At 36.2% G+C, this 27,081-nt stretch overlaps 1 protein-coding gene, 1 long non-coding RNA gene and 1 pseudogene across 3 annotated transcripts in view; 1 reads left to right on the top strand and 2 right to left on the bottom strand.

Annotated features, from left to right (window-relative positions):
- Positions 1–27,081, top strand: part of LOC146401733 (uncharacterized) — a 279,104-nt gene that overhangs the window by 90,150 nt on the left and 161,873 nt on the right. The window lies entirely within an intron of this gene.
- Positions 11,769–12,737, bottom strand: LOC110259131 (olfactory receptor 4F4-like). Its single transcript, XM_084970315.1, has one exon. The coding sequence runs from the start codon at positions 12,684–12,686 to the stop codon at positions 11,769–11,771; it is 918 nt and encodes a 305-aa protein (XP_084826441.1). The 5' UTR covers positions 12,687–12,737.
- LOC110259130 (olfactory receptor 4F6-like) lies at positions 17,910–21,517 on the bottom strand (annotated as a pseudogene). Its single transcript, XR_014811489.1, has one exon. The product of XR_014811489.1 is annotated as an olfactory receptor 4F6-like (transcript).

Genomic DNA, 27,081 nt, shown 5'->3' on the forward strand with positions numbered 1-27,081 from the left:
TGCAACCTAGAATACTCTCTCCAGCAAGAATATCATTTAAAATAGAAGGAGAAATAAAAAATTTTCCCAACAAACAAAAACTTAATGAATACAGCAACACAAAACCCAGGTTAAAGGAAATATTGAAAGGGCTTCTCTAAACCAAAAAGAAAGGAAGGAAAGGGAAGAAAAAGAAAAGAAAGGAAAAAAAAGAAGAAGAAGAGGAAGAACTAGGACTGAGGAAACTGCAATCAGAGAGCAGTCACTCAAATAAGGCAGCATACATATTTAATCATGAACATGCTTCAAACAAAATAAAATTAAAAAGAAAAAAATAAGAAAGAGTCATCAAAACCAAAAATTAGGGCAAGGGATGTTAGGAGGTAAATAATCCTTTTTGTTTGTATGTATGTTTCTCTCCTTAATTTTAATATAGTAATGAAGTGTTTGAACTTACAGGACCATCAGGCTAAAACACACAATTATGGGAAGGGGTTAGCATGCTTAAAAAACAGGGAAACCACAAACCAAAATCAAATATTGCATTTGCAAAAAATAAAAAAAAAAATTCACTCAAGCAGATAATGACAGGAGACCATCCAACCAAAAAAAAAAAAAAAAAAAAAGAAAGAAAGAAAGAAAGAATGCAGAACCATAGAATCAACTGGAACATGAGGTTCAAATGGCAATAAATAATCATCTATCAATTATCACCTTAAATGTCAATGGACTGAACGCCCCAATCAAAAGACACAGAGTGGCTGAGTGGATAAAAAGGCAAAAACCTTCAGTATGCTGCCTACAAGAAACTCACCTTAGGACAAAAGATACATATAGATTGAAAGTGAAAGGGTGGGGAAAAATATTTCACGCCAATAGATGTGACAGAAAAGCAGGAGTCGCAACGCTCATATCAGACAAAATGGACTTTAAAACAAAAGACATAAAGAAAGACAAAGAAGGACACTACTTAATGATTAAGGGATCCATCCAAGGAGAGGAGGTTACTATCGTCAACATATATGCCCCAAATATAGGAGCACCCAGATACATACAACAAACATTAACAGACATAAAGGGAGATATTGATGAGAATACAATCATACTAGGAGACCTTAATACCCCCCTCACATCAATGGACAGATCCTCTAGACAGAAAACCAATAAAGCAACAGAGATCCTAAAGGAAACAATAGAAAAGTTAGACTTCATTGATATCTTCAGGACACTACATCCAAAAAAAGCAGAATACACATTCTTCTCAGATGCTCATGGAACATTCTCAAGAATCGACCACACATTGGGACACAAAGCGAATCTCAATAAATTTAGGAGCATAGAAATTATCTCAAGTATCTTCTCTGACCACAATGCCATGAAATTAGAAATCAACCATGGGAAAAGGAAAGAGAAAAAACCTACTCCATGGAGACTAAACAACATGCTACTCAAAAACCAATGGGTCAATGAGGAAATCAAGAAGGAAATTAAAAACTACCTTGAAACAAGTGATAATGAGGACACAACCTCTCAAAATCTATGGGATGCTGCGAAAGCAGTGCTCAGAGGGAAATTTATAGCAATCCAGGCCTTTCTCAAAAAAGAAGAAAGATCCCAAATTGACAACTTAACCCTCCACCGAAACGAATTAGAAAAAGAAGAACAAAAAAGTCCTAAAGTCAGCAGAAGGAAGGAAATTATAAAGATCAAAGAAGAAATCAATAAAATAGAGACTCAAAAAACAATAGAGAAAATTAATAAAACCAAGAGCTGGTTCTTTGAAAAGGTGAACAAAATTGACAAACCCCTGGCCAGACTCACTAAAAAGAGGAGAGAAAGAACCCACATAACCAAAATTATAAATGAAAAAGGAGAAATCACAATGGATACAGCAGAAATACAAAAAACCATAAGAGAATACTATGAACAACTGTATGGCAACAAGTCTGACAATCTGGAAGAAATGGACAATTTTCTAGAATCTTACAGCCTGCCAAAACTGAATCAAGTAGAAACAGACCAACTGAACAGACCAATCACTAGAAATGAAATTGAAGAGGTCATAAAATCACTCCCTACAAATAAAAGTCCAGGACCAGATGGCTTCACAGGTGAATTTTATCAAACATATAAAGAGGAATTGGAGCCCATCCTCCTTAAACTCTTTCAAAAGGTTGAAGAAGAAGGAATACTCCCAAAGACATTCTATGAGGCCACCATCACCCTCATTCCAAAACCAGACAGAGATACCACCAAAAAAGAAAACTATCTCCCAATATCCTTGATGAATATAGATGCAAAAATTCTCAACAAAATCTTAGCCAACCGAATCCAACAACATACCAAAAAAATTATACACCATGACCAGGTTGGGTTCATCCCAGGTCCACAAGGATGGTTCAACATATGCAAATCAATCAACGTCATACACCACATTAACAAAGAAAAAGTCAAAAATGATATGATCATCTCAATAGACGCAGAAAAAGCATTTGACAAAGTCCAACATCCATTCATGATCAAGACCCTCGCCAAAGTGGGTATAGAGGGAACATTCCTGAATATAATCAAAGCCATTTATGATAAACCCACAGCAAATATAATCCTCAATGGGGAAAAACTGAAAGCCTTCTCACTCAAATCTGGAACAAGACAGGGATGCCCACTCTCACCACTGCTCTTCAACATCGTTTTGGAAGTCCTGGCCACAGCAATTAGACAAACAGAAGAAATAAAAGGCATCCATATAGGAAGAGAAGAGATCAAACAGTCACTGTATGCAGATGACATGATACTATACCTAGAAAACCCTAAGGACGCAACCCCAAAACTCCTTGAACTGATTCATAAATTCAGCAAAGTGGCAGGATATAAGATGAACATTCAGAAGTCAGTTGCATTTCTGTATACCAGCAATGAAACATTAGATAAGGAATACAAAAATACGATACCTTTTAAAATTGCACCTCACAAAATCAAATACCTCGGAATACACCTGACCAAGGAGGTAAAGGACCTATATGCCAAGAACGATAAAACTTTAATCAAAGAAATCAAAGAAGATGTAAAGAAATGGAAAGATATTCCATGTTCCTGGATTGGGAAAATCAATATTGTGAAAATGGCCATACTACCCAAAGCAATCTACAGATTCAATGCAATCCCTATCAAATGACCCATGACATTTTTCACAGAACTAGAACAAACCATCCAAACATTTATACGGAACCACAAAAGACCCAGAATCGCCAAAGCAATCCTGAGAAACAAAAACCAAGCAGGAGGCATAACTCTCCCAGACTTCAAGAAATACTACAAAGCCACAGTCATCAAAACAGTGTGGTACTGGTACCAAAACAGGCAGACAGACCAATGGAAGAGAATAGAGAAGCCGGAAATAAACCCTGACACCTATGGTCAATTCATCTTTGACAAGGGAGGCAAGAACATAAAATGGGAAAAAGAAAGTCTATTCAGCAAGCATTGCTGGGAAACCTGGACAGCTGCATGCAAAGCAATGAAACTAGAACACACCCTCACACCATGCACCAAAATAAACTCCAAATGGCTGAAAGACTTCAATATACGACAGGACACCATCAAACTCCTAGAAGAAAACATAGGCAAAACACTCTCAGACATCAACATCATGAATATTTTCTCAGGTCAGTCTCCCAAAGCAATAGAAATTAGAGCAAAAATAAACCCATGGGACCTAATCAAACTGAAAAGCTTTGGCACAGCAAAGGAAACCAAAAAGAAAACAAAAAGACAACTTTCAGAATGGGAGAAAATAGTTTCAAATGATGCAACCAACAAGGGCTTAATCTCTAGAATATATAAACAACTTGTACAACCCAACAGCAAAAAAGCCAATCAATCAATGGAAAAATGGGCAAAAGACCTGAATGGACATTTCTCCAAAGAAGATATACAGATGGCCAACAAACACGTGAAAAAATGCTCAACATCACTGATTATAAAAGAAATGCAAATCAAAACTACCATGAGATACCACCTCACACCAGTCAGAATGGCCATCATTCATAAATCCACAAATAACAAGTGATGAGGGGATGTGGAGAAAAGGGAACCCTCCTGCATTGTTCGTGGGAATGTAAACTGGTACAGCCACTATGGAGAACAGTTTGGAGAGACCTTAGAAATCTATACATAGAACTTCCATATGACCCCGCAATCCCACTCTTGGGCATCTATCCGGACAAAGCTCTACTTAAAAGAGACACGTGCACCCGCATGTTTATTGCAGCCCTATTCACAATAGCCAGGACATGGAAACAACCCAAATATCCATCGACAGATGATTGGATTCGGAAGAAGTGGTATATATACACAATGGAATACTACTCAGCCATAAAAAAGGATGACATAATGCCATTTGCAGCAACATGGATGGAACTAGAGAATCTCATACTGAGTGAAATGAGCCAGAAAGACAGAGGCAAATACCATATGATATCACTTATAACTGTAATCTAATATCCAGCACAAATGAACATCTCAGAAAAGAAAATCATGGACTTGGAGAAGAGACTTGTGGCTGCCTGATGGGAGGGGTAGGGAGTGGGAGGGATCGGGAGCTTGGGCTTATCAGACACAACTTAGAATAGATTTACAAGGAGATCCTGCTGAATAGCATTGAGAACTATGTCTAGACACTCATGTTGCAACAGAAGAAAGGGTGGGGGAGAAAATGTAATTGTAATGTATACATGTAAGGATAACCTGACCCCCTTGCTGTACAGTGGGAAAATAAAAAAAAAAATATTAAAATGAAGGCCATTAAGAAGGACAAAGAAGGACACTATTTAACGGTGAAAGGATCCATTTAAGAAGAGAATATTATAATTGTCTATATATATGCCCCTAATTAGGAGCACCCAGATACCTACAACAAATACTAATAGACATAAAAGGAGAAATCAATGGGAATACAATCATAGTAGGAGACTTTAACACCTCACTTACATCAATGGACTGATCCCCTAGACATAAAATCAATAAGCCAACAGATCCTAAAGGACACAATATAAAAGTTAGACTTAATTGACATTTTCAGAACATTACATCCAAAAAAATATCAGAATATACATTTTTTCAAGTGCACATGGAACATTCTCAAGAATTGATCACATACTAGGGCACAAAGCTAACCTCAAAAATTTAAGAACGTAGAAATTATTTCAAGTATCTTCTCTGACCACAATGGCATGAAACTAGAAATCAACCACAGAAAAAGAAATGAGAAAAAAATAACTACATGGAGACTAAACAACATGCTACTAAAAAACCAATAGGTCAATGAGGAAATCAAGAAGGAAATTTAAAAATACCTCAAGACAAATGATAATGAAGACACAACCACTCAAACTATTTGGGATGCTACAAAAGCAGTGCTTAGAGGGAAATTCATAGAAATATAGCCCTTCCTCAAAAAAGAAGAAAAATCTGAAATTGACAACATAAATCATCACCTAAATTAATTAGAAAAAAAGAACAAACAAAAACTAAAGTAAGCAGAAGGAAAGAATTCATAAAGATCAAAGAAGAAATCAATTAAATAGAGATTAAAAAATAGAAGAAATCAATAAAACCAACAGCTGGTTCTTTGAAAAAGTAAACAAAATTGATAGACCTCTGGCGAGGCTCACCAAGAAGAGGAGAGAAAAAACCCAAATAAACAAAATAAGAAATGAAAAGGGAGAAGCCACAACTGAAACTACATAAATACAAAAAACCATGAGAAATACTGTGAACAATTGCATGCCAACAACTTTGACAACCTAGAAGAAATGAACAACTTTCTAGAGTCTACAGCTGGCCAAAACTGAATCAAGAAGAAAGAGATCAACTGAACAGACTAATCACTAGAAATTAAATTGAATATGTCATAAAAGCACTCCCTAGAAATAAGAATCCAGGACCAGATGGCTTCACAGGTGAATTCTAACAAACATACAAAGAAGAACTTATACCCATCCTCCTTGAATATTTCCAAAAGGTTGAAGAAGAAGGAACACTCCCCAAAACATTCTATGATGGCACCATCACCCTAATTCCAAAACCAGACAAAATACCACCAAAAAGAAAACTACCGGCCAATATCTTTGATGAATATTGATGTAAAAATTCTCAACAACATTTTAGCCATCCAAATCCAACAACATATCAAAAAGATCATACACCATGACAAGGTGGGATTCATCCCAGGTGCACAAGGATGGTTCAACATATGCAAATCAATCAACATCATACACCACATTAACAAAAGAAAAGTCAAACACCACATGACCATCTCAATAGATGCAGAAAAAGCATTTGACAAATCCAACATCCATTCATGATCAAAACTCTTACCAAAGTGGGTAAAGAGGGAACATACCTTAACATAATCAAAGCCACTTATGACAAACCCACAGCAGATATTACACTCAAGGAGAAAAGCAGAAAGCCTACCCCCTAGAATCTGGAACAAGAAAAGGATGCCTACTCTCACCTCTGTTATTCAACATAGTACTGGATGTCCTAGCCACAGCAATCAGACAAACAAAAGAAATAAAAGGCATCCAGATAGCAAGAGAAGAGGTAAAACTGTCACTGTATATAGATGACATGATACTGTGCATAGGAAACCCTAAGGACTCAACCCTAAAACTGCTCACACTGAACAACAAATTCAGCAAAGTAGCAGGATATAAGATTAACATTCAGAAATCACTTGCATTTCTGTACACTAACAATGAAATACTAGAAATGAATACAGAAATACAATACCTGTTAAAATTGCACCCCAAAAAATCAAACACCTGGAAATACACATGCCCAAGGAGGTAAAGAACTTATATGCTGAGAACTATACAACATTAATCAAGGAAATTAAAGAAGATGTAAAGAAATGGAAAGATATTCCATGCTCCTGTGTTGGAAAAATTAATATTGTAAAAATGGCCATACTACCCAAAGCAATCTACAGATTCAATGCAATCCCTATCAAATTACCCATGACAGTTTTCACAGACATAGAACAAACCATCCAGAAATTTATATGGAACCACATAAGACCCAGAATTGCCAAAGCAATTCTGAGGAACCAAAACCAAGCAGGAGGCATCACTCTCCCAGACACACAGACCAATGGAACAGAAGAGAGAATCCAGAAATAAACCCAGACAGCTATGGTCAATTAATCTTTGACAAGGGAGGCAAGAACATAAAACGGGAAAAAAAGACAGTCTTTTCAGCAAATGGTGCTGAGAAACCTCGACAGCTGCATGCAAATCAATGAAACTAGGACACACCCTCACACCATGCACCAAAATAAACTCAAAATGGCTGAAAGACTTAAGTATAAGACAAGACACCATCAAACTCCTGGAAGAGAAGATAGGTAAAAACATTTTCTGACATCAACCTTACAAATGTTTTCCCAGGTCAGTCTTCCAAAGCCACAGAAATAAAAGCAAAAATAAACCAATGGGACATAATCAAACTGACAAGCTTTGGCATGGCCCAGAAAACCAAAAAGAAAACAAAAAGACAACTTACAGAATGGGAGAGAATAGTTTCAAATGATGCAACTGACAAGGGCCTAATCTCTAAAATATGCAAGCAACTTATACAGCTCAACAGCAAAAAAGCCAACAACCCAATGGAAAAATGGGCAAAGGACCTGAGTAGACATTTCTCCAAGGAAGATATACAGATGGCCAACAAGCACATGAAAAAATGTGCAACATCCCTGATTATTAGAAAAATGCAAATCAAAAACTACCATGATATAGCACCTCACACCAGTCAGAATGGCCATCATTAATAAGTCCTCAAATAACAAACGCTGGAGGGGTTGCGGAGAAAAGGGAACCCTCTCGCACTGTTGGTGGGAATGTAAGCTGGTACAACCACTACGGAGATCTGTACGGAGGTACCCTAGATATCTATGCATAGGACTACCATATGACACAGTAATTCCTCTCTTGGGCATACATCTGGACAAAACTTTGCTTGAAAAAGGCCCATGTACCCGCATGTTCATTGCAGCACTATTCACAATAATCAAGACACGGAAACAACCCAAATGTTCATCTACGAATGACTGGATTAGAATGATATATATATACACAATGGAATGCTACTCAGCCATAAAAAAGAACGAAATAATGCCATTTGCAGCAACATGAATGGAACTAGAGACTCTCATCCTGAGTGAAGTAAGTCAGAAAGAGAAAGACAAATAGCATATGATATCACTTATATCTGGAATCTAATATACAGCACAAAGAAACTTTCCACAGAAAGGAAAATCATGGACTTGGAGAATAAACTTGTGGTTGCCAAGGGGGAGGAGGAGGGAGTGCAATGGATGGGGAGCTTGGGGTTGATAGATGCAAACTGTTGCCTTTGGAATGGATTAGCCATGGGGTTCTGCAGTGTAGCACTGGGAAGTATGTCTAGCCACTTATGATGGAGCCTGATAATGTGACAAAAAGAATGTGTACATGTATGTGTAACTGGGTCACCATGCTGTATAGTAGAAAGAAAATTTTATTGGGAAGTAACAATTAAAAAAAACAATTGAGTCAAAAATTGAATTTTAGTTGTGGTTAGACATGAAATATCTTTTTATTTCCATATTATAGACAATTCATGCACACCAGAGTGCACGCACACACACACACAGATACCATTAAATCACCTGTTTTGGTTTGAAGTGCACTTTTAGAGATTGCTACTTTTAATTTAAAATTATGTGAACACATACATGATTTCAAAGTCAAAAGTACAAAATAGGACATATTCAGAATAGTGCAGCATTTATTCCTGTCCCTTACTTGCTTTCCTTCTTCCTTCTATAAGAAAATATTTAAATTTTTTTTGTTTCTCATGATGTATATATTTATAATTATATATACATATAAGTCTAAATATATGTATCTCAATTTTAACACAAAAATTAGTATGCTAGTGTCATTCTTCCCACCTTAGTGTTTTCACTTTACACATGCCATATAGATTCCTCCAGGGCAGTATTTAGAGGTACTCTTCAACATTTTAGTAGTTGCTTTATGTTCCACCATGTATAATTTATGCAATTAATTTAGGTAGTTCTTATTGATTGTCAATTGAATAATTTCTGTTCTTTTGCTATTAAAAACAATGCTTCAACAAGTAACCTTGTACATTGGTTATTTGGTATTTTCACAAATGTATCCTTAAGGTAGAATTAGGATTTCTGTGTCAAAAGCTAGTAATATTATAATATTTGTGGATATTATCTTGCTGTGATGTTGTATTATTTTGTATACTCATAAATAATACCTATGAGGAGTTCCCCTCCTAGCTCAGCAGTTAAGGAACCCGAGTAGCATCCATGAGGACGTGGGTTTGATCCCTGTCCTCGCTCAATGGGTTAAGGATCTTGCATTGCTGTGGGCTGTGATGTATGTCACAGATGAGGCTCCGATCCTGCGTTGCTGTGGCTGTGACATAGGCTGGCGGCTACAGCTCCAATTCAACCCCTAGCCTGGAAACCTCCATATGCCACGCGGTGTAGCCCTAAAGAGACAAAAAGACAAATAAATAAATAAAAAATAAAATAATGCATGTGAGCTCCCCTTCTGCACAACTTAACCAATAAGCCTTCTTTAATATTGATGTCAGATATTTGATGCTTGAGAAGTCAAAACTGCTATTTCGGCTTAGTTTTACTCTTCATAATATCTTAACATGACAGATTAAACATTTTTTTATATTTGAATTTTATTTTTATCTTCTTGTGTATGAACTGTAAATTCATACATTTTTCCAATTTTTCTGTGTACATTGGTATCTTTTTAGAAGTTTTTTTTTTAAACTATAGCTCTGTTCTTTGTGATGTGAGTTGTAAATCATTCCTCTAGAATCTGTTTCATCTTTTTTACTTTCTCAGTTTTAACATGCATTTAAAATATTATTCTTGTATTCAATATTATCAGTATTTATCATTCATAAACTAAGATATAAACTTATATTTTCTTATAATAGATGTATAGTTTTTAAAAATTATTCTTTTATTCACTTAGAAATTGTTCTGGCACATGGTGTAGTGAATAGATACTATGTATCTTTTCCCATATTTCTATCCAGTTATTCCACCAACACATTAATAGGCCCTTTTCCCATTGATTTATTATCTCAAGTACTAATTTTCTTATGTGTTTTTAACTTATTTATGGGATTATTGTTCTTTTTTCCTCCTGCAGTAAAAAGTTTTAACTCTCTTATTATCTGATCCTCTTTATCTGTTGCTTCAAGCCACATCTTAAAACATTATATTCATTTTTTACTTAAAATATTTAATCTCCAGTTTTAACCTGGTTGGGTAATTCTATCTAGAGAGGAGAGTTATTTATTAGCATCATTTTTCAAGCTTTTTTCAACTGTATTTTCTTCTACTTCTACCTTGAATTTTTGGCATGTTTTCTTAGGATGGTGGAATATACTGCATGATTACACACTTCAGACTTGCAGATAAATATACAGATTTCCATTACAATTGTTAATATTTTATTGTGTCATATTCCTCAAGAACATTGGGATAAAAGCTGAGAACTCTTGCTTGTTGACATATAGGTTTTATATAGTAATAATAGTACTTATATTTATTGTCATGAAAATATGCCATAAAATTCATTATTTATCTGATTAAAATCTATTGTCTCATTATCCCTCATAAGATAAGTATTATTATCTCTCTTCTCCACATGTAGAAACTGAATCTTAGGAAAGCTAATGTACTTAAAGTTATGATTAGTAAGGTGTAAGTAGAGTTGAACCCATCTCTTTTTGACTTCAAAGCTTATATTCATAAAAGCTAACAATAAAAAATGACATGGATGGATCCAAATGAAACATTTTGTACCAATAGGTTGAGAGACTCGAATATTCTAAATATTTTTTAATGCTTATGGGCTATTGTTGTATACTGCAAGATGTCATGTTGCCTACAAGGCAAATTTTATGTTGGGAGACTCACTCTTCCTGTCATTCTTGATAATATATTCATGGATTATGGGTTGTTACAGTGACAGTAGTGGGGCTGTTATAAATGGGAGGAGTTTCTTTTTTAAACCTCTTAAAAGTTGACATATATATATATATGTATTCCTTATTACCAAGCATGTTTTTTTTTGAGTTAGGTTTATTGCAGTTGCTTCCATCATGTTTTTAATGAAAATGAACCAAATACCAATTTAAAAAACAATCATAAGTCAACCTGGTTTCTGTTACCCTTAGAAACATTCAGGAAGGCACAGGAGTATAGGAATACTAAGATATTTATGCATTTCATCGTTCTAAGAATAAGTGAGATCATATTTTGTAAGTATAATATTAACTGCATCTGAATTCAAAAATAGAACAATTACAGAATTCCCACTGTGATGCAATGGGTTGAAAATCCAACTGCGATGGCTCAGGTTGCTACAGAGGCATAGGTTTGATCCTGGACCCAGCACAGTTGGTCAAAGTATCCAGCATTGCTATAGCCATGGCTCATATTCAGTGCCTGGCCTGGGATCTTTCATAAGTTGTTTGGACATAAAGGGAAAAAAAAATAACGATTACAGGATTATCAAAGAATACATTGAGGCTGTGTATGTGAATGTGCTTCGACAGTTGCTAAGGAATAGGAAAACAGAAGGTATAATTTTCATGAAATTTACTAAGTGATTTACTCACTTCAATATATACCATGTCATTATCCTATATTAGTCTTAACAGTTATAGGAGATCTAAGGCTTTATCCTAGAATTCATATTCCATTTTCTGAGCCGTTTCATTGCAGTCTTCATGTCTTTGTTCCTCAGTGTGTATATAATTGGGTTTAAAAGAGGAGTGACCACAGAATAAAACACAGCAAGGAATTTATCTAATGATTTAATGGGGAACGGCCAGGCATAAATGAAGATACATGGTCCAAAGAACAAAAGAACTACTGTGATATGAGCAGTCAAAGTAGACAGAGCCTTGGATGACTTCTGTGAAGGGAGATGCTGGATGGTCACTAGGATGACAGTGTATGAGATGATTAGGAGAACAAAAGAACACACAGTGAGCACACCACTGTTAGCAATGACCATGATATCCAACCTATAGGTGTCTGTACAAGAAAGCTTGATGACCCTAGGAAGGTCACAATAAAAGCTATCAACCTCATTGGGACCACAGAAAGTTAAGTTCACTGCAAAGGCCAACTGGCTCACTGAGTGGAGGAAGCCAGTTCCCCATGCAGCAGCAACAATGCCAACACATACATTGCTAGACATAATTGTGGTGTAGCGAAGGGGTTTACAGATGGCCACATATCTGTCAAAGGCCATGGCTATAAGGATCACCAGCTCACTCCCACCAAAGAAGTGAAGGAGAAATATCTGAGCAAGGCAGCCCTTGAATGAGATAACCTTGCATTTTCTGAAAAAGTCAGCAATCATCTTGGGGGCTGTGACTGAAGACAGGCACAGATCAATGAGTGAGAGGTTGGCCAATAGGAAATACATGGGGGAGTGAAGGTGAGAATCAGAAGCCACAGTTAGGACAATAAGAAGGTTTCCAAATACAATTCCTACATAGAATACCAAAAAGAACACAAATAGAAAAGTCTGGAGTTCCTGAGAATTGGAGAGTCCCAGAAAAATGAACTCAGTCACCATGGAGTGATTTGTTTCACTTATTGATTCATGCCAGGAAATAGTTTCTGTAGTTACCTTAGAGAAGGGAGTGAGAAGAAGTCAGAATTACTGCATTTAAATTCAAAGCCTCATTTTGTGTCATTCTGCTCACACTCACAATGACATTCTATGGTTTGTTATATAAAGGCTTTCAGAGTGCACACCATTTTATCCCACATTCCACATCTAAATGCAGCATTTTATCCCACACTCATTCCCTGAATACAGTTTATAGTCCAGTTATCCAGGTCATAGTGTTTCACTTAGTTAGGCTTATTCCTCATAAAATATTTTCTTCATGTTACCCTCTCCACCAGATTTGTCTATATATCACCCTGCATTTATATCCTTTTTTCTTGAACTTCATAACAGTTCATATTCTGTGGACCATATTTTAGCTCTTAAATACATACAAAATTGTATGATATTCATATTTACAAAGGCTTTTTATGCTATACATTTTTGAGAAGGTATTTTAGTGGCTTAGTTGTCCATTACCATAATTTTGTGTACAGTTATTGGAAACTTTTCTATCAAATTAAAACAAATCCTCATTCACAGTTTTGCTGAGTGAGGTACTTGCAGTCTGTGGGTTATGTATGTATCTGTGGATCTTGAATTCATCCTTTTTAATACTTATTTTTACCATTTTTTAAACATGAATACCATTATACTCCTTCTTGTGGTTATTATGAATTTCAAATTAAGTAGTAAATGCAAAGTATTTTGCGCAGTTTTTGCTATTTAGTAATTGCACATAGATTTATATAATTATTGGTAGTAAAATTTATCACTTCTGATTCATAGAAGAACCCTGGCTCCTCCAGTCATTTAAAAATTTACTTGTATTCTAAGAAATAACAATCATAGCAAGATTTCTCTTTCCTGTATTCCTCTGTTCCCTACTATTCTAATAATCTATAAGTACTGAATGTGGGGCACAATTCCAAAATATTTTTCATAATCTGTCAGAAGCCGGATAGCAACATAAAAGCTAAGAGAGATGTAGAGATTCAGGCTTATGGAAGTTTAAAATTCTAAGGAGTCTAAAGAGAAGTTATAAGAATTTATACCTGATAGAATTTATAGCTAAGAATGGCAATATGAAAATGCCTAGAAGATAGAGTTAAGTCAAAATAAAATGAATTAAAGGTGAACAATATAACAAAAATTATATTTAAAAAATGACAGAAAGAGGTTAAAAGGAGAAGAATGAAAAAGTGGAGGAAAATGTTTGCTGAGAGCAATGTGAAGGAGCTTTAATAGTAGATGAAATTGAAAAAGGAATCTGGAATGCCTCTTATAGGATTAGTGTATTATTATGTAGACAGTGAAGAACTATGGAGGAATTATGAGCAATTGTTTAATATACATAATATCCATTATTAAGATGATAATATCTGGACATGTCTCAACATGAAGTGGGAATTTAAGCAAAAAGATAATGCCAGTATGTTTATTCTGAGTGATTGCAAGCATTGACATGTCTTTAATTCTGATAATAATAAGAAGAAAAACTAGTATGGCAATATGTACTATACAGAGAACTTTTAGAAACAAGGATAACATTTGAAGAAGGTAAAGGGTGATGATAATGACATGTAGAGATATTGTTGGGATATCTTTATAAGTTGATATCTGCTATGTCACAGCCTGAAAAGTGGTTGTTGGACATGAGGTGAGAAGGCCGTTACCTTGTATACTGAGGAGAGCAAGTGAGTACTCACTCCGTCTAGAAGTTTTGAAGTAAGTGAAGTAGAAAATGGATTGGTATCTTGAAGGAGAAGCATGGCCATGAGAATACTTGTAGGATGAAGTATAGGAGTTAAAAGGCAAGTAAAGAGTAAAAGAGAGGAGTGGAAATTGATGGGTGTCAGGGAGAGAAGAAGCAATAGAGTGTTACTCATCAAATTTCTTGGGGGAGTAGTATTATTACTCTTCAGTACTTATCTAATTAGTTATTCCATGGCCCTTGGATATTATATTTTTTCTTCCTTATCCATCTCTTAGCCCTATCCATATTAAATATCCGTATAAATCTCCATGTTCCTCTTTTTAATGTCCTATAAATATTTAGCAGTTCTGACTTTATTTCTGAGTATAAAAAGAAATCTAATAGTAAAACAAGTCATAAACACTCATTTTAGTCCCCCTCTGCTTATTAGCACAGTAATAAATATAATCATAATAATCATCAACAATAAAGAGAATGGGATTCCTATTTTGAGACCATTTCTGACATGACTCGGTGGGAATGTTTCTTTAGAATCAAGGAATTCTAAAATTCCAATTTAGAATTGAACCTGGATATCTACTGATGTGAAACCATTTTATTTTATTTAAAGAGAAGAACAAACTTGATAGTTCTCTTTCTATAGGTTATGTAACAAGGATAATGAATTTCCAAAAGATTCTCATTTGTAGCAAATTGATTTTCTACCATGATAACAGTAAGAATTCAGATATGCTATTCTTTAGCAAAAGGAATTCCTTGCTTGCTTAGTTAAGACATCTCATTTCCTAAGTATATGCTACTGAGGATAAAATGATAATGTGGAGTCCTCAGTTAGAGTGGGACAGTTTGCTACATAAGCACAGGGTCCCCTTTATAAGCTTATCTCTGACTCTTCAAAAATTATTTAAGAAATAATTAGAAGAATTGTATTGCTTCTAAGTTACACATTAGGTTTATTGAATAAATCCTACACGTTGGTGTAATCAAAATCTTACACATTGGTGGTAGCAACCAGGAGCAGTCAGCTAAAATTGAACAAAAAAACCCTTCTCCATGCACACTAGATTAAGCTTAGAAAGTCAACCATTAGACTGCTATATGTTTGTCTTAAATATCTTTTCCCCCTATTTAAAGAAAAACACCTTAAGTCTATAAATTTCACTGAGATTGAAGTCATGAGACTTGAAGGTTCTAGCAAAAATCCACTGTGTGAACTTGGGTATGTCATTCAGAATCTCTGGCCTCTAGGTTTCCTGTTTTAAAAATTAGTTCACTGTATATTGTATGAAAAGCTCTCAAAAAAAAAAAAAAACAAAAACAAAAACAAACAAACTTCTAAGAGTTGGAATTATACCTTTATGTGAAAGAAAAGCCCCCAAACTAGGTTTCACTGCAATTGTATGAAGGAGGGTAATAACGTAGAAAAGAGAACACCAGATTTGGAGAAATATGGGGAAAAGGACCACCAAAAAAAGGACCATCTGGAGAAGAGCCTTATACTTATAATGCTTGTATAACACTAAGTTGTATAACACAAGAAGTACTATCCTTGTTAATATTATTCATATTAACTCTTCTAAGTATTTAAGCCAACCTCATTATTGTTCCATTTTTCCTGAAAATACACATGCCATTGATAGAAGTATCTCATTGTCCATAAAATGCTATGACTTGGTTAGTTTTGCTAATATATTTCACTTTCACATTCCACCTACCTCCTTCATTACTGGAAAAGATATAGCAATTTTCAGAGCAAAGAAATGTGCTGATTTTCCTTTTTTTTCCACCTTTATCATGAAGTACAAAATTTCAAAGAGAATAAAATCCATATACATTGTCCTGCTTAGTAAATCATTTGGTTAATTTAGAGCCATTTATGAAAATGATCAGAGGCAGGTAAGGAGATCTTGGAAGTAGCCTAAACTTGAGCTACTAAGATCAACTCTTATAGTCTCACAAGTTTTCCCGTGAGGAAATACACAAAACCTTTCTGAGTTAAGGGCTATTGTCACAGTTTGTGGGCTCACTTAGGTATTTGTATGGCCTTCACTGAATCTAAAGGTAAATGATAAGAATTATAGTAAAACAAGATAAAACTATGAAATTAAAATCCATACATGTTAAAACAATAAACAATAATGCTTTAGATTTTGTAAAAAGGGGATAGCTAAGGATTTGTGGAGAAAATACAGGAAAAATACTTTGACCAATAATCAGAAAGTCCCAATTCTGATCATTTATCATTTTATTGAGCAGCTTCAATTACCATGCAGTGGTTAAAACTAAGATGAGTTACCATAATTAATGTCCCTTGACTTAGACATAGAAAGACACCCAAGCAATCTCTCAGTTATGCTCTTTAATCACCAGATTTTCCAGATTTTACCTGGAAGGTGTCAATCATCTTCTTTGTCCTAAGCACCTAGTTTAAGAATGAGCACATCAAATAAGAGCTGATTGGATTATGCTCCTCTAGGAAATAAATCCCTTCAAATACTTCTAAAATTGTGGATTTTCTTTCTTTTTTTTTTTTTTTTTTTTTTTTTTTGGCCTTTTCTAGGGCCACTTCCCGTGGCATATGGAGGTTCCCAGGCTAGGGGTCTAATTGGAACTGTAGCCACTGGCCTACACCAGAGCCACAGCAATGCAGGATCCAAGCAGTGTCTGCAAACTACACCACAGAGCACAACAACACCAGATCCTTAACCCACTGAGCAAGGCCAGGGATCAAACCCTCAACCTCATGGTTCCTAGTTGGATTCATTAACCACTGTGCCATGATGGGAACTCCTAAAGTTGTAGATTTTTTAAAGACTGAATCAAGGAGTATTTTGAACAATATTGAAACAATGGAACATAGGCAAATTTTGCTTTATAGAAGGTTTTAGAGTCTATTTATAAAAATAACATTGTGCAAAACACATTAACAATCAAATCCTGAAAACAGTTCTTAAGATTTTAACATAGTGATAGTGTTGATCTTCCTATTTGTCTAACTTAAAGTACAATTAGGATGGACATTGTTTCCTCCTCAATTTTAATGTCTGCTGGTTTATATAAACCCATATTCTATCCATTGGATTCACATAATTTCCATAAGAAATATTAATTAATTTCTATTTACACTTACTATCAGTTGACAGTACTGATGAAGTTAAATTACATGTATATACATATATACATTTATTTGTAAATATAAAATATCCACGTGAAAATCGAATGTAGCCATTGGTGGTAACTACAATTTAGATTTGTAGTTTAGGTAGAAATATAACATTTTATTCTTAAAATTAACAAAAATTGCTGCAACTCTATGTAATTAAATTCCTTGATTTGCTACTTCCTTTTCCATAGACTTCTCAGTTTTCAAAGGCAATAATGAAAATGTACACATTTTATAGTGTTCATGATGATCATGAGGGGCGGGATGGACCATGACATTCATCTTTTTCTCTTATCAGTGAAATCTGTTATGTCATCTCCCTAGAACTTACGACGTGTTGACTTAGCCTTCTCATTGCTACTTTCATATCTCTGTTCCTTAAAGTGTATATGGCAGGATTTAAAACTGGAGTGACAGCAAAGTCCACAATGGCCAAAAATGTATCCAGTGACTTAGTAGGGAAAGGCCACACATAGAGAAATATGCAAGGAAGGAAAAACAAAAACACCACAGTGATGTGAGTTGACAGAGAGAAGAACGCTTTGGATAAATCCTTTGAAGAATGTTGTCGGACAGTGACCAGAATAAAGATGTGTGATACAATTAAGAGAAAGAAGGTGCCCATAGATGTGAAGCCACTGTTGGCTGTGACCACAAATTCTAGTCCATAATTATCTATGCATGCAAGTTTAATAACCCGAGGAAAATCACAGTAAAAGCTCCCCACATTATTAAGTCCACAGAAAGGTAAATTTATGACAAAGGCAAACTGAAAGACAGCATGAGTCACTCCATTATCCAAGCAGCCACTACCAAAAGCATGCACATTTGGGGATTCATTATAGTTAGATAATGGAGAGGCTTGCAGATTGCTGTGTATCTGTCATATGCCATGGCTATGAGCAGAACCATCTCAACTCCTCCTGTAACATGGATAAAGAACATTTGTATCATGCAGTTGTGGAAGGAAATGGTCTTACAATCGCTGAAAAGATCAGAGATCATCCTAGGAACTGTGGTAGACGAAAGGCCCAGGTCGATGAGTGACAGGTTGGCCAGCAGAATATACATGGGGGAGTGTAAATGAGAATCAGAAATCACTGTGAACACAATAAAGAGGTTTCCCAGGATAATTCCCACATAAAATGTAGAGAATAAGAGAAAAAGTAAAAACTGCATTCCTAAGGATTGTGTAAGTCCCACTAACACAAATTCAGTTACCACAGAACTATTTATTTGGTCCATTGAATTGTAAAGAAAGGAAGACTCTCAAGTGATCTGAAACAAAAGAAAGAAGGAATCAGCTTGGAGGTACTGAAAATGTTATGTTAAATGTTGATAATTTAAAATTGTACTTTTACTTAATTGATAATAGACTATACACAAAATGATGTGAACCTATGGTATAAATCATTTAGTACAGCAAAACTGCACTCAGAGGCAATATATTGCTTTAAATTCTTTTTATTCAAATGCATGAAATAATCAGACAGCTTATGGAGTTTGAAAAGAATGTACAACATAAACTCAAAAAATTCAAGTAAAAAGTAATTTAAAACAAAAATATTCAATTTCAGAAAGTTGGAAGAGTGTATATGACCAGTATAAAGTGGTTTAAAAAAATAAAAAATAGAAAATCTTTTAAAAATATAATCAGGAAAAATTAAATTAAAGTTAGAAATGGGTATAGAAATGAAGAATAATAGTTAAGATACCTCCGAAAGCTGTTTCCAGCATGTGCTTAAAACAGTCTACCCCAAACCACCACAAAAATCATACTTGAATTTGAAACACTATAGAAAGACAAAAAGTTGATCTGTTCATAATATAAAAAGAGAGTTCAAATGATTTAATAAAACCTCTGAGGCCGAATAGATAGTGATAATAGATAATAATGATAATAGACAATGGACAAATGATAGGAAGAGAGAATTCAGAAATGTACACTATGCAAGTGTGTGTGTATATATATATATATAATAAGATGAAATAGAATACTATAATTTTCCTATTAAGTTAGTAAAAAGTTTTACAATTGTTTTTATCAAAAACCAACAAAGGCTCATTGAAATAGGCACCTTCATACATTGATGGAGAAGATATAGACTGTTTCAAAGGTAAAGAAAATATTTTGAAATCATGTATCAAGAATCTTGAATCCATACCATCTCGTGCAATAATACTCCTTATGGTTCTTTTTGTATAGGAAAAAAATTTTTTTTTGCGTGAAATTCTCATCATACTTTACAGCTGGTAAAACTTTGACCAATTTAAATGTCAAACATTAGGTTTAAATATGTATGCATATATATACAGTAATACAGTTATTAAAATTAATGTTAATAGAAATGTATAATAACACTTGGAAGAATTTTCTTTGTAATATTAAGGCATAAAAGTAAGCAGTTTGTATAATATGTAATTTTAAAATCAATAGTTGATTTTGATTTTTTTAGAGCTTTAAGAAAATACTCTAGATTTTGAAATATATTTTTCCGTACACATGTTAGATTTTTTTGATTAAAAAAATCAAAGAACATGAAGAGTTGGGGATTGGCTTATCAAAATGTTTGAAAACAAAGATTCACTCATAATTACTGGAAGACTAACAGAACAATTAAAGGACTCAACATTTTCCTCATCCAATCAGCCATTTTCATGAACTGTCAGAATTTGATTCTTAGATATTATTAAAAGGAGGACATAGCTAAATAATTATAGTGTCCTGATTAAGCCTCTTGGAGTTTATATAAAGCTGTCATGAAGCTCCAACTTCATGGGGTGTTCCATTTAGGTAATTAACAAAGCATCTCCCTGTTTCACTTTGCCAGGGTTGGCTATTTGGAATGAATTCTGGTAACCATAAAATATCTATAAGGAAAACAGATGTTCTGGTGATTTCTTCCTGATCAGAGTGAGGAAGGTTAGTAATGTGGCAGTGAGAAATATTAAGAGAGACACAATCAGTAGTCAAAAATAGAGGCAATAAAGTGCAATGGGATAGAAGGGATAATACTTTGGGAAGAATACAGCAGACAGAGTCAAGTAGGTTTGACTCCTTTCTTACTTCCATAATATACTATTGTCTTTGTTGTCTCTTGATCATTTTTCACATTGTCTTCTCTCTTCTCTTGCCTAGATGTTCTCTGAAATACCCTGCCAAGTATTTTCTCTGAAAACTTGGTTTAACCATTTTCAATTTATTCATACTACTATCATTGGATTTCTTATCCAAATTAAAATCATCCAGGTCACAGGGCCATAAAGACAAAGTATTTTGGGTGGGGAATTGAGTCTGGGGGGCACTATAGAATTAAGAAAGTCACCCCTAGAAGATGTCATGTCAATACTCTCTATTCTGCTGGGCAGAAGATGTTTGGTGACTTCCTGATATCACCATCCAATTCAGTGTCTTTGAAAAAATAAAGTTGAAGCTGAAGAATCAGGTTGAGTGCTTAAGATCAAATTTTTATCCTGTTAAACTAAACCAAAATATATAAACCCAATACTTCATATATGTCATCAGCAACGTGGTGTTTCATCTTATAAAAACAGTTAAAGTCTCTAAATTTATTTGTCAGACTTGGAAATTTCCCTTATTATTAGGTTAGTACTGCCAAAAAGGTGTTTGTCTTGAAGTGTGAGTGTTAAGTTTTTAAGAGTGGAAAATCCCATACTGTATGAGCCTATTAGCCTAAAGTCTAAAAGCTTCCATTTGTAAAATGTAATTTATTTATAATAATAATTTTTAGTCATTTTAAAATTGTATAATTGTAATACAGAACATTTAAAACGAAGCATAATCAATGTGGTAGAGTCAGAGTCAGTAGCATGTCTAAGGAAAGAAGCCCTAAAGAAGAGGAAGACTGAAGATGGATTCAAAAGGAGCAGGAGAATAAAAGGGAGGCAGGGGACGGAATTAAAAAGAAAACAAAAGGAAAAATAAGGAGAATAAAATAATTAAAAGAGGCACTGGTGGAACATTGCACACCTTTGCTTAGGTGGCCTCTCATGGTTTAAGTCGACATATATCAATACATTATGAACACTTAAGAGTGCTCTATTTATGTAGCTATGGTTTGGTAGAATGGAATGGGTAGCTGCCCATGGTGGTTCAGCTGACAGGTGACTCACCTCTAAAAAATTAGGAAATAATCAATCTAAAATATCTCTTAACCTCCAGTCAATATTTTACTTTCCCTAGTTCTAACATTTATAACTTTTCATACATTGTATAAGGACACTTTTTGCTTTGTCCAACACTGTAACCCTTAACAGAAACAGGCTGACACATAGAAGAAGCTCAAGGAATATTTGAAGAATGAATTGTCTAGACGTAAGTACTAAATTGTTCGTATAAGAATCAAAATACTAGTCCTCACAAATATGTAGAGGAATTGAATTTCATAATACCTTTCCACAATCTTGTGCTTCCTGGTGATAACCCAGTTACATATGTGCTAATGCGAGTATTTAGATAAGTAAAGAAGGTCCCACCTTTTCTGTTATAAACATTTGGAATTAGTATATATCATTGTTGAAGAAGTCCTCCTGACCATGAGCTTGTTTGAAGAAAAAGACTACACACTTGGTTTCTCTGCTCTCTTAGGAAACACAGGTGACTGTGTGAAGCCCCAGGAGCTCTTCAGAAGTCAAGTCCCTGTAGAATTTCCCATCTTTCCTGTTGGAGATTTAAAATATATCAGTTATTCAGTACCTGGAGAGAAACATCTTTAAATAAGATTATATATATATAATATTTATAAAAATATTATATTATATATTCATAAAATATTTATAAAAATATTATTAGATTATATATGTATTTATAAAATATTTATTACAATATTATTAGAATTATAGGTTTGCATAGCAGTGGGAAACAACTTTAACATTACTGCGTCCAATTACTTCATTCTACAGATGGAGAACAACCCAGTGGTGTTAAATGGCTAGCCAGTGTATTTACAGCAATACATTTACAGAACCAGCACTAGTAGTCAGCCTGACTTCCAGTCTAATGGTCTTTCTCAGTAATGTTCTATACCTGCATATAGAAAAAGTCATTAAAAAGCTAGAATTAGAGAGGACAAGATGGCGGAGGAGTAGGGGGACACTCTCGCCCTCTCCCACAAACACAACAAAAAAAGCACATCTACAGAATAAATGACTCGCACAGAACAGCAACCAATCGCTGGCAGAGGAACCTAAACTCCATAACGGCAAGAAGTTCGTGATATTATTGGGCAGAACGGGAGAAAAGAGGATAGTGAGAGAAGGTGAATCCGAGCGGGACGGGCGCTCCCGAAAGGGAACTGCAGAGGAGAAAGGGATCCCGCACCCTGGAAAGTCACCTACCGGGGGAAAGATCAAATGAACCGGAGGAATCTCCAGATGCAGAGGAGAGTGTAGCAGTAAGTTGGAGTACGGAAAAACCGATCAAGAACCCAACGGACCATCTGAACTACGGGTACAGTCACCAAAAATTGAGACGCCTGGGTGGGGGCTGGGCACCGAGACCTCGGCTCCAGAGATTAGTCCCCCGGCTAGGGGGGCGGGGCAGAGCGGAAACTGCTTGGGAGGTCTAGAAACCATTTGACGGGGCAGAGACTGCCTGGGAGACTAGAAAACAGCTGTCGCAGAGGAAGGGAGCAATACTCTAGGAGCGGGAAGTGGAAAGCTGCATCAGAGGGAACTTGGGAGAAGAGCCTGGTCTGCGCCCATGCTGGGGAGGGGAGAGAAGAAGGGGTGGGTCCCCATAGAATACCCCCCATGCCACAGCAAGCCTACAGGCCCACTAGCTAGCAGAAAGCTGTGCTTCCCAGTGCATCCCCTCCCCCCACATTCACCACGCCCTATGCTCTCACCAGACCTGGGGCTGCCTGCCATCCAGGAGGGCTGGCCTAAACAATTGCCTGAAGCCTACCACCGCAGGGGCTGTCCCTGCACAGGACTGCTTGCCCTTTGGAGGGGCTACACTTCCGCAGAGCAGCACCAAACACCACCAGCCCCCGAGAAAAGGCCTGCAGCCCAGAAAAGCTAGAACAAGCTTAGCCAGGCTGTGAATAGATTGGCCTAATTCTCGGACAGTTTTTCTGAGTTGGGTTGCCCCGGGGAGGAGCCTCTTCAGTTTCCAACGGCCCTGCTACCCGCCCAAGCCCCCAGGGGATGCTCTAGTGGACCAGCTGCATAGGACTGCCAGCTCCAGGAAGGACCCCCTGCAGCCCAGAAAAGCTGCAACAAGCCTGGCCGAGTCGGGAAAAGATCTAAGACTGTCTTTCTGAGTTGGGCTGCCCTGGGGAGGGGCCTCTTGGATCTCCAACGGCCCTGCTACCCACCCAAGCCTGCAGGGGGTGCCCCACTCCCGTGAAATAACTGCTCAGCACCACCAGCCCCCTGGAAGAGCCCCTGCAGCCCAGAAAAGCTGCAACAAGCTCGGCCAGACTGTGAAAAGATCCGCCTACATTCTCAGGCTGTCCTTCTGAGTTGGGCTGCCCTAGGGAAGAGCCTCTTAGGTTCTCAGAGACCCAGATAGCTGCTCCAGCCCCCAGGGGGTGATGCACCTCTGAAGAGCAGCTGCCCAACACCGCCAACCCCCTGCAAGAACCCCACAGCCTAAAAACACCAGAGCAAGCTCTGCATGGCCAAGTGAAATCTGCTACCATCGTGGTGTGGACCTCCCAGTCCTGTCTGTCCTCAGAAAGTCCTCCTCTGCTTCAAAGAAACACTGTTAGCCCCATCAACACTCCAGAAAAGCCACACTGCCTCAAAAAAGATTGACCAACAACGCCAGCCCTCAGGAAATATTCCACGGCAGTGACAAGGCAAACACTGCCCAATCACGGAGAGTACAACTCCCTCAGGAGAAAGAAAACAACAAGCAAGATGAAGAAGCTGAGAAACAACCCCCAGTCAAACCAACAGGAGAACTCACCTAAAACAGTCAACAATGAAACAGATCTCTGCAGTCTGACAGACCTGGAGTTCAAAAGAGAAATAGTGAAAATACTGAAGGAATTAAGAGAAGATATGCACAGTAATGCAGATACCCTCAGAAAGCAACTAGAAAATATAAGGAGGAGCCAAGAAAAACTAGAACATTCATTTGCAGAGATGCAAACTGAACTAGGGGCAGTAAAAACCAGAATGAATAATGCAGAAGAACGAATCAGTGATATGGAAGATAGAATAATGGAAATCACTCAATCCGGTCAACAGACAGAAAACCGAATCAAAAAACTGGAAAGCAATATAAGAGACCTATGGGGTAATATAAAGCGGGCCAATCTACGCATAATAGGAATTCCAGAAGGAGTAGAAAAAGATAAGGGGATGGAAAATATATTTGAAGAAATTATCGCTGGAAACGTCCCAAGTCTAAAGGATACTGGGTTCAAGATACAAGAAGCACAGAGGGCCCCAAACAAACTGAACCCAAACAGACCCACACCAAGACACATCATAATAAAAATGGCAAAAGTTAGTGATAAAGAGAGGATCCTAAAGGCAGCAAGAGAAAAACAGAATGTTACCTACAAGGGAACCCCCATAAGAATATCAGCTGATTTCTCTACAGAAACACTACAGGCCAGGAGGGAATGGCAAGAGATATTTAAAGGGCTCAAAGGAAAAAATATGCAACCTAGAATACTCTCTCCAGCAAGAATATCATTTAAAATAGAAGGAGAAATAAAAAATTTTCCCAACAAACAAAAACTTAATGAATACAGCAACACAAAACCCAGGTTAAAGGAAATATTGAAAGGGCTTCTCTAAACCAAAAAGAAAGGAAGGAAAGGGAAGAAAAAGAAAAGAAAGGAAAAAAAAGAAGAAGAAGAGGAAGAACTAGGACTGAGGAAACTGCAATCAGAGAGCAGTCACTCAAATAAGGCAGCATACATATTTAATCATGAACATGCTTCAAACAAAATAAAATTAAAAAGAAAAAAATAAGAAAGAGTCATCAAAACCAAAAATTAGGGCAAGGGATGTTAGGAGGTAAATAATCCTTTTTGTTTGTATGTATGTTTCTCTCCTTAATTTTAATATAGTAATGAAGTGTTTGAACTTACAGGACCATCAGGCTAAAACACACAATTATGGGAAGGGGTTAGCATGCTTAAAAAACAGGGAAACCACAAACCAAAATCAAATATTGCATTTGCAAAAAATAAAAAAAAAAATTCACTCAAGCAGATAATGACAGGAGACCATCCAACCAAAAAAAAAAAAAAAAAAAAAAAAAGAAAGAAAGAAAGAAAGAATGCAGAACCATAGAATCAACTGGAACATGAGGTTCAAATGGCAATAAATAATCATCTATCAATTATCACCTTAAATGTCAATGGACTGAACGCCCCAATCAAAAGACACAGAGTGGCTGAGTGGATAAAAAGGCAAAAACCTTCAGTATGCTGCCTACAAGAAACTCACCTTAGGACAAAAGATACATATAGATTGAAAGTGAAAGGGTGGGGAAAAATATTTCACGCCAATAGATGTGACAGAAAAGCAGGAGTCGCAACGCTCATATCAGACAAAATGGACTTTAAAACAAAAGACATAAAGAAAGACAAAGAAGGACACTACTTAATGATTAAGGGATCCATCCAAGGAGAGGAGGTTACTATCGTCAACATATATGCCCCAAATATAGGAGCACCCAGATACATACAACAAACATTAACAGACATAAAGGGAGATATTGATGAGAATACAATCATACTAGGAGACCTTAATACCCCCCTCACATCAATGGACAGATCCTCTAGACAGAAAACCAATAAAGCAACAGAGATCCTAAAGGAAACAATAGAAAAGTTAGACTTCATTGATATCTTCAGGACACTACATCCAAAAAAAGCAGAATACACATTCTTCTCAGATGCTCATGGAACATTCTCAAGAATCGACCACACATTGGGACACAAAGCGAATCTCAATAAATTTAGGAGCATAGAAATTATCTCAAGTATCTTCTCTGACCACAATGCCATGAAATTAGAAATCAACCATGGGAAAAGGAAAGAGAAAAAACCTACTCCATGGAGACTAAACAACATGCTACTCAAAAACCAATGGGTCAATGAGGAAATCAAGAAGGAAATTAAAAACTACCTTGAAACAAGTGATAATGAGGACACAACCTCTCAAAATCTATGGGATGCTGCGAAAGCAGTGCTCAGAGGGAAATTTATAGCAATCCAGGCCTTTCTCAAAAAAGAAGAAAGATCCCAAATTGACAACTTAACCCTCCACCGAAACGAATTAGAAAAAGAAGAACAAAAAAGGCCTAAAGTCAGCAGAAGGAAGGAAATTATAAAGATCAAAGAAGAAATCAATAAAATAGAGACTCAAAAAACAATAGAGAAAATTAATAAAACCAAGAGCTGGTTCTTTGAAAAGGTGAACAAAATTGACAAACCCCTGGCCAGACTCACTAAAAAGAGGAGAGAAAGAACCCACATAACCAAAATTAT

Source organism: Sus scrofa, chromosome 7 (genome assembly GCF_054392235.1).
Source record: "Sus scrofa isolate SSC_HxYL_T2T_F1_AM1 chromosome 7, Sscrofa_HxYL_maternal_Yorkshire_Landrace_v2.0, whole genome shotgun sequence".
Taxonomy (NCBI): domain Eukaryota; kingdom Metazoa; phylum Chordata; class Mammalia; order Artiodactyla; family Suidae; genus Sus; species Sus scrofa.

Coding starts and splice junctions, on each gene's coding strand:
- LOC110259131 (XM_084970315.1), bottom strand. CDS start 12,686: ATGGTGACTGAGTTCATTTTTCTGGGACTCTCCAATTCTCAGGAACTC.